The sequence below is a fragment of the Callithrix jacchus genome, chromosome 11 (assembly GCF_049354715.1).
Source record: "Callithrix jacchus isolate 240 chromosome 11, calJac240_pri, whole genome shotgun sequence".
NCBI lineage: Eukaryota > Metazoa > Chordata > Mammalia > Primates > Cebidae > Callithrix > Callithrix jacchus.
In genome coordinates this window covers 97,593,202-97,601,986 of record NC_133512.1, presented here as the reverse complement: position 1 = coordinate 97,601,986, position 8,785 = coordinate 97,593,202, and the positions used below count along the sequence as shown (strand labels likewise).

Genomic DNA, 8,785 nt, shown 5'->3' with positions numbered 1-8,785 from the left:
CCCTTCACCCACATTTGGCATTTCTCCCCAGGCTATCCCTCCCCACCTCCCTCTCCCACTGGCCCTCCCCTTTTCCCCCCAATAGACCCCAGTGTTTAGTACTCCCCTTTCTGTGTCCATGTGTTCTCATTTTTCATCACATGCCTATGAGTGAGAATATGCGGTGTTTCATTTTCTGTTCTTATGTCAGTTTGCTGAGGATGATGTTCTCCAGATTCATTCATGTCCCTACAAACGACACAAACTCATCATTTCTGATTGCTGCATAATATTCCATGGTGTATATGTGCCACATTTTTCCAATCCAGTCTATCATCCATGGGCATTTGGGTTTTTTAATAGGGTACAGGATGTTGCATATGTTGTAGTGGCTTTGGATATTGTATCTTCTGCAGAACTTTGAGTTTGTTCCAATAGGTCCTTAAATCACTGGCAGACCACTTTTGCCTTGGGAAGGCTTGATTTTAGACATCATTAGCAAGGGTTTGCTTTAATTTTGTTCTTCCTTCTAGGGCAAGTCTCTTAGTTCTGAGATGCCATACTTACTCCTAAAATATGATCCTTTTTAATTTCAGTGGAAATGTACAAGTTTACCAAGGTCTTCTAATTTGACAGACTGGAACTTGCAATTCTCTTTGCTACTGTGGGCAACTGCTGATATCTCTGATCAGTTCTTTCAGCCTCCGCAGAAGTTTTCCTGCAGCCTTCTGGAGAGTGCCCTGTGCTTGTACAGTTCAGGGTCAGTCAAGGATGTGAAGGGAGAAATGCAGAGCTTTCAGTACCAACCCTCCAAATCCCCACCACCCCATCTCCCCACTCTGTAGCTCTTTTATTTTGTGGAACTCCCCTGTAAATTTTTACCTGCTCTGGTTGTCCCAAAGTCCACCCTCTCTCCCCCGCAGGACGCTGTGAACATCTGGTGAGTGCTATTCCTGCATCCACACGACTGGATAGTGCCTTAATGTGAAAAGCCGCATCAAGATGAGACCAGTGTGGTCCCCTAGTCTTAGGGGTCAAGTTCTCTGTAACAGCGTCTACCTGCATTTGGCCATTTCCCATGCCTTCAAAGTTATTTTCTTAGTATTATTATTTCACATTTTTTATACACTTTATAAATGTTATCACAGAAAGGTTAGAGGCTGAACCTTTCTGTGACATTCCACAGCTGCTTTGATCCACCAAGGAGGAAAAACCCTCTACTTACTGAGCTCAAATTCTCCAAATCCCTGTTTTTCATCCTTCCCTTTAGTGTAGAGATATTTTCAACAAACTCTAAAAGCTGTATTATCACAGCTTTGGTCAAGACAACCCTCTCTCATCACCATCACCCCCACCACTGATTTCTTACTGGTTGGTAGACTAGAGTTTCTAGAACACACCCACACCTGCCTTCTGAGGCTCTTCTGAGGCTGAAAAGGTGAGAGCTATGCAGAGACATCTATTCCTCTCCCTGAAATGTCATGGGAGACATATTTCCTAGTGCTTAGTAATAAAAGAGAGAAAACAGCATATTCAAGGTAATTAAAAATAACCTTTAATAAATGACATGCTTTGCCAGTTAGTCACTGAATGGATCTCATTTGGTCAAATGCTTGTGTATTCTATGATGACATTAATTAAGCTAATAGAGTTAAAATAATCACATCGAAAATCACAAAATCATCTCCCATCTGAATGAAAATGCAAATGAGTCTAACTTTTACTTCAGTAGCTCTGGAGTTTCAAGTCTGTTCACTTAGAAGCAAAATGGCCTTGATTAGCTTATACTTGAACTATTTACCACTTCCCTCAAATGCACATATAAGACATTGCCAACTAGAATACCAATAGGATTCTTTTTGGGAAATTACACAATGATTTTGACTTTCACATAGAAGAAAAAATGCCTGAGAATAACAAGGTGAATATAAAAATGAAGACTAAGGTGAAAATTGGCTCCCATATTGTAGTCAAAGCCACTGTAATCAAATCAATATTTTATTTACATAGGAGTAAAAAAGTAGAAGACACAAACAGAAATGAAAATTCTGACACAAATCTTGAGTGTGAATGAGAACTGAATGTATGATAAATGTTGCATTTTTAGTCCAATGGGAAATTGATTACTTATTTAATAAATGGTTGTGGCACAAAGGCTATCTTAAGTATACACCAAATAACTCGGTGCTCTGCTTTGAGACACTTTTCTGATTCTGTTAGCAAGAGAAACACTGATGCTTTCTCAGATGTCTGCTGCATCTGGGGGATATGGGCGATGGCTTCAAAGCAGGAGACCACAGGTTGAGCATCTCCAACAGTGGACGAGAGTCCAGCTAGACCTGAGGCTGTGCCCTGCGATTTCTGATCATCTCCCAGCACTGTCCCCACCAGCTGCACTTCCCACCCCTCCTGGAAAAAAGTAGCTAAGGACCCCCTGCCTCGCTGCTTGAAGAAAGACAAAGGAATATGTTGGGGAGCAGTTTCCTTGTTGCCTTTTATTATCTTTCCAGACGTCAGTCAACTCCCCAGGAGCATCTTGGACTTGAAGAAGCCGGGGTGCACCCAAGGCACATCTGTCTCCTCTTGCAGGCAGACAGGCAGCTCCCTAACTGAGGCCTGAGCCAGGCCAACTCCCTTCTCATCCTGTCCATTATCACTTCTTATAAGCCCCTTCTGTAGGAACAGCCTTCCAGGAAAAACATCATGGGTTTCAGAGTTCTCCCAAAAACCAGGCAGGCTGCTTTGCAAGATGTTTAAGTCACTCCACCGTTTCCTTTGCAGCCCCAACCTCTTCCCTGCCTCCTTGCATTCAACCCCCAAAAATACCTTGCTAGGGAACCCGTTTGCACATGCAGACACTCACCCCATCCACATGCTCCATTATCCAAGGGAGAAAGGAGGGGTTACAGTTCAAGAATGAATAAAAGAGCTGCTCCTCCTGCCTCCATTCCTGTTCCTGCTTGCTCTCCTCCCAGCCCAGTCTCCCACCCTCCCCATGTCCAACTGCCATGTTCCACCACTGCCATGTTCCACCCACATGCACCTTAAACAGGCATCTTAAACCGTCATGGTGGGGGAGAGATGAGATGTCATCTGGTCAACAGTTCACAAGGAGTTGATGCACCAAACGTGACTGCACGACTCCAATGCCCGGAAGCTGTGGAAGTTACACAGAAGAAAAAGTCGCAGGCCTGCCCTCAAGAAGCTTTGGTTCTATCAGGGTATAAACAAGTACCCCTGAAAGGCAATGCCAATGAGATGGAAGGTCCAATAGGAAGGCAGTGTGCTGTTGGGGCACAAAGGAGGAAGACTCAGATGTTCCAGAAGAAGGAATAAAGGAACTGGGATGTGATCTGTGCACGTTGGACCCTGTCCTACAGCCCCACATCCCTCTTCCTATGCCAGACGTCATGACCTGAAGACTGGGAAGCGCTCCACAGGATGGAAAGAGAAACAGAGGGCTGGACACGGGGTACAGGGGCTGATGGTGTCCTTGGCTCCAGTCCAGCACAGGCTCAAAGGTAAGGACTTCCCAGCACGCATCTGTGGGCTTCCTCAGATTCCTTCTGGATCTGGGACAGCCCTTCCAGCCACGACTCCTCACCAGGCACGTCCTCAGAGCCTTGTCCCTGGGTTACTTGCCTTTCCTGTATTTCTTTGAGCAGAAAGTTTTTCTGGGTATATTGATAAGCCTTGTTGCTGTAGTAATGGCCTTCACTTTCCCACATGATGGCTTCAACTTTCTCCATGAGCTCCTGCAGTTGGGCCTCCTGCTCCTCCCCCTGCGCCCTGTTGTTGAAGCTGCAATGGCGCCGTGCAAGAGTCACATCCAGCCTGGTGAGGGCCTCATTGTCGGTCTCTCGCACATAGTCTTCTAGGGAGCCACCGGCCAGATCTTCTTTCCGGGTGAACACCAGGATGGTGTGAGCCAGGACCCGCACTCCAAAGACCTCCTGCAGGCGCCTGACTGCCTGTTGATCCTCATCTGTGAACCGGCCCAGCTGTGTCACCAGGAGCACAGCGTGGGGCCCCGGGGAAGACAGGACAATGGTTTGGCGGATAGCAGCTGCCACCTCTGGCAGGACCTGGGGGCACAGAATGTTGGGTGTGTCAATCACCTCAAGCTGCTTCCCAGCCCACTCTCGGCTCCCTTTCTGTAAGGTCTTGGTCACAGGTCTGTTGCTGAGTTTAGACTCAAAGACATTCCTGCCAAGGATGCTGTTTCCTGTTGCACTTTTCCCAGTTCCTGTTTTCCCCACAAGAATGAGCCTCAGTCTCCTTGGGGTCTTCTGTTCTTTCTCCCTCAGACCTAGAAGTATCCAAAGAAAGCAGAGGGACCTGAGGTTAGGACCCACATACCCCAACTTGTCCTCACCAGGAGCCCCTGGGTGTACCCCCAGACCACAGAGGCAGATTGTCAAAGACCAACATCTGCCCTGAAACCAGCCCTGGGCCCCCATTCTGGGCCCACATCCTTGAAAGTGGGGCTGAACTTTCTCTCCCAGCGGAAGAGCAGAGCCAAGAGAGAAGAGCGAGACTTCATCAATAAGACACCAAGAAACCCAATACCAAGATTTTTAGATGTGACTGGGGCAGAAGTCAGGAAGGAAATTCTTTACTCCTGGGCTTGCAGGTCTCAAGACCCAGAGGACATAAAGAAGTAATAAGTAATAGCTGGTTTCCCAGTCTAGTCCCCACTGACAACACTGATGTATCTCAGATGACGGAGCATGAAGCCTGCATGGCAGCACGGGTGCGGTCATCTCCTGAATCTCCTGGGCACCAACAGGACTTTCTGTGGACTACCTGCCACTCTTGGCTCTGACACACAAACCAATTCTAACTGAGTGACAGCAGCCCCCATCCAGCTTCCCCAAGGTAGTTGAAAAGGAATTTGAGTGAATGGGCAAGAGTCTGTGCAGTTGAACTTCATGTCCTCCTACCAAGCCCAGGTCAGAGCCAGAGGAGACAGGAACCCCCATCTGAGCAGCCTGGAGCTAGCACACACTGCTGGACTTGACTAAAGCCAGAGGCATCGCTTGAGCTCTGGAGAGGAGTCTTAAAGGAACAGCTAACCCTGACTGCTGTAACTAAAGGTCAAATAGGTGTTAGCACAGGTATTGGTAATTTCCCTAAATAGCAGATTAGTATGGCTTTTTCCAGATGGCTCAAGCCATTTAAGTTCGTAAAATATAAGGTCATTCATATTAAAATACGTAATGAATCACAAATAATTTCTTTGGCCAGGAAAAGGCTGGGTTTCCAGCATTTTAAATCCTGCCTCCCCAGAATGGATGATGAAGTTGAGCCCACGAAAGTTAAGTGCCTGACCCTGTGCAATAGCTTTTGGGAAGGGGACGCCCTTGATCAGGCTGAGCCCAGATCTGAGGCCTGCTTGTTCACATGGTGCTTTCAACCTTACAACCATGACAGCTCCACTTCGGAGTCAGCCAAACACCCATGCAGGGTCTGTTGGGATCCAAGCCTCGGTCCAGGGCCACTTATTTTTGTCACACCCACTGTCAGCACATCTTCCTGAGGAATGACATCCACCATGTGAAAGCCTTTCCTTTGGGACTGGCAAGATGATGTAGTCATTGGTGCTATCTCTCACCTCCTTTCATCTACCATACCCATCCAGGGGTCTTTTTCCTTATTTTTGGCTGGTGGTAAGGAGGGCCCCACCCCAAAGGCCTCTGATGGTGGCTGAGGTGGGTAAATTTATGTGACTGGGGGACGTCAGCTGCCTCTCTCCAAGCACACCATGGTGGGGGAACTGTATCCCACCCGTACCCCTCATGTTTCCCACCTGCTTCTCTCTCCTCATTCGCTCTACCTCCTGACAGCTCCAGCGTAGAATCCTGGGACAGCTCTCCCGGGGGGCTCTCCTGGGACAGCTCTCCCGGTGGGCTCTCCTGGGACAGCTCTCCCGGGGGGCTCTCCTGGGACAGCTCTCCCGGGGGGCTCTCCTGGGGAATTTGCTCGTATTCCTCTTCCTCCATCTATGAAAAAAAATAAAAAAAAATCATGTGCTCTACTGACTTTCCAAATGAATTTCAACAGCCACCTGCCTTTCACTTTTCTCTTGCCAGAGGAAAGTTGTTCGCACTAGTTTAGGATTGGGGTGGGACTGAGTGAAGCAAGGGAAGAAGGGGTCTGAGACAGTCTCTGCTGGCTTTAGGGAGGCTATTTCTTTAGGGACCTTATACCCCGCCCCCTCCATTGTGATCTTCATCATGAGGTTAAGAGATTTTACAGAGAAAGGTGCAATTGGCCAGGATATGAGGAATGGGTGAAATTTGGATAGACACAGGGTCTGGAACTGTACTGGGAGGAGGGAGAGGGGGAGGAGGGGGAGGAGGAGGAGGAGGGGGAGAGAAGGGAGAGGAGGGGTAGGAGGGGGAGGAGGAGGAGCAGGAGGAGGAAGAAGGGAAGCACAGAAGCAGGTATGATTCTGATTTCATGTGTCCTGGGAGCAGCAGGAAGGTCTAGTGTGCCTGGAGGGTTTGAATGAGTAGGATGTTGTTAGAAGAGGCCATTTGGTGGGCCTTGGAGCCAGACTTTGGAGAAGGCTGTGCGGTGAGGGTTACAGGGGACTGGGATTGCAGGAGCTGAGCTGGGAAGGAAGCCAGAGGTCTCAGGGAAGATGCAGCCACCAGTTAGCTCTGCCTCAGCCTCGGCATCCCATCAGTATGCATGTCGGGCCTGAGCTAGATGCCTCTTCCCCTATTAAGGTCCCAGCACACTTCATAATATTTTTTAGAGCAACTCTTCATCCTCTTTGCAAATTAGGGCCACATCATTCCCAACCAGGAACTCCTCTCCCCTTCCCATGACAGCAATGTGTCCTGGCTTCATGGACTAACACAGTTCTCTATGTCAAAATCTCATAAGGTTGTCTCTGCTGGATTTTCTCTGTGGGACTGAGGAGGAAGTTGTATTCCCCATGACTGTTTTTCCAGATCATGTAAGACATTCATAACCAGATGAAACAGATCCAGATGAAGGCTCTGAGGTGTGGGGAAACCTAAGTCCCGGGGACCCTGATAGACATGTTTTTCTCATTGTCACATTGTTGGATGTTTGTTCTACTCTGTTCACCTGGCAAACACTCCAGTCGATAATCAGATCCCAGGAGTGTATATATGGATGTTGCTTTATGATTGGTAAGGACCAATTCTGCAGTGCTGGGCTGGGGATGGGGGGAGTCCAGGAAGGTCTGGTAACTTTCTAGGAAGAGAGAAGAAGCAGGCCGGGGAACAGCCTTCCTCAGACTTGAAGGATTCTGGAAGGAGTCCAATATTTCACCTACCAAAGGGAGTTCAGTTCTTCCTAACTGGTGGCCTCTCAATCTCTTTGTCCCTGGCTTCCTTACATCCCTGGTGGAAACTGAGGCAGCACTTTACCAATGAAATCTCATTCCTCCTTTAGAGAGAAAGGGCAGGCAGCTTAACAAGAAACAACAGCAGGGTGGGACTAGGCTGTGACGTGCAGGAACTTGCATTGTGCCCTCGCAGGGCCCAGGCAGGGGGAACGAGTCTGCCCTCAAGGCACCTCTCACCTCCTCCTGGACCCTGCCCAGAAAGGCACCTCCCACATTGGCCACAGTGTGCTTTTTTTGTCTCCGACACAGAAGATGAAACAGATAGTGCCACCCTTGTCATGTTGTTCTGGAAGAAAGCAAAACTCAGAGAGGCCAAACATTAAGCAGTGAGTTTGTCACAGGGCAAAATGTTCTCCGGACTTGTTGGTCACAACTCTTTTTATCATATCACAAACCCACATTCACCACAACACACACACAAACATAACACACACACACACAAAATACATGTACCACTCACACACATGCAGGTGAACACACACATACACACAAACACAAATATACATACACAACACACACACACACACCCCGCTCACACACATCCATGTAAACACAAACATGTAAACACACATAACACAAACACCCACACATACACATCCAAACATGACACATACAAATACCCACAGCAACCCACAGGCAAGAGAAAGGGCCACGTTTCTTGTCTCCCGGCCACACACTCTCATACTCTGCCTCGGAGGAGGCAGAGAAAAGCTTCCATGGTGTATCAACACATGGAGGACACAGCCGATGTTTGTTTACCTTTTCAGCAAAATGTGATCGGAGAGCTGGGCTGGAGACCTGCGCTTGAAAGAGCCGTGTCCACCGGCCATGCAGGAACAGGAAGTGGGCGGGAGCGCGGGCCCTCCTGAGCCAGAAGAGTCCGCTGTTGCGCTTTGCAGCCTCGGAAGGAGAAAAAGGAGACCAGGGGTGGAATTATTTTTATCCTGAGCCAGGATAACTGGAACTCAAAGGTTAAAAAGCAGCAGATGATTCAGAAAGATTTGTGTCTTCTCCTGATCACTCTTTTGTGAACCCCACCGCCTCCCCAGGGAAAGTCTATGCCTCAGTATCGCGGCAAACAGTCACTGTCTCCCTTCTTCCCCAGCCTCTCCTTCCTTTAATAGTTTCTCTCAGGACAAGGTCTGATACTCATTATCTCTAAGGCAGGAATCATTGGTAATTCCAATTGTTACAGCTTCTAGAAGATCTGCACTATAAGAAGAGGGAAAATACAAAAGAATGTCTAAAATACAATAGCAAAGACCTGGAATCAACCCAAATGCCCACTGATGATAGACTGGATTGGGAAAATGTGGCACATATACACCATGGAATATTATGCAGCAATCAGAAATGATGAGTTTGTGTCGTTTGTAGGGACATGGATGAATCTGGAGAACATCATCCTCAGCAAACTGACAC

At 48.0% G+C, this 8,785-nt stretch overlaps 1 protein-coding gene across 2 annotated transcripts; it reads right to left on the bottom strand.

Moving 5' to 3' along the window:
- Positions 1-1,511: 1,511 nt before the first annotated feature.
- Positions 1,512-8,212, bottom strand: GIMAP6 (GTPase, IMAP family member 6). Of its 2 annotated transcripts, none has more exons than XM_009002838.5 (3): positions 8,123-8,212; positions 5,789-5,981; positions 1,512-4,288 (listed from the first exon to the last, which is right to left on the bottom strand). In XM_009002838.5, exons 2-3 carry the CDS (start codon positions 5,979-5,981, stop codon positions 3,495-3,497), a joined length of 987 nt encoding a protein of 328 aa, XP_009001086.3. In that variant the 5' UTR covers positions 8,123-8,212; the 3' UTR covers positions 1,512-3,494. The 2 variants fall into 2 exon arrangements, with proteins under 2 accessions (XP_009001086.3, XP_054093524.2); XM_054237549.2 differs by lacking the exon at positions 8,123-8,212 and adding an exon at positions 7,292-7,408.
- Between the last annotated feature and the right edge of the window lie 573 nt (positions 8,213-8,785).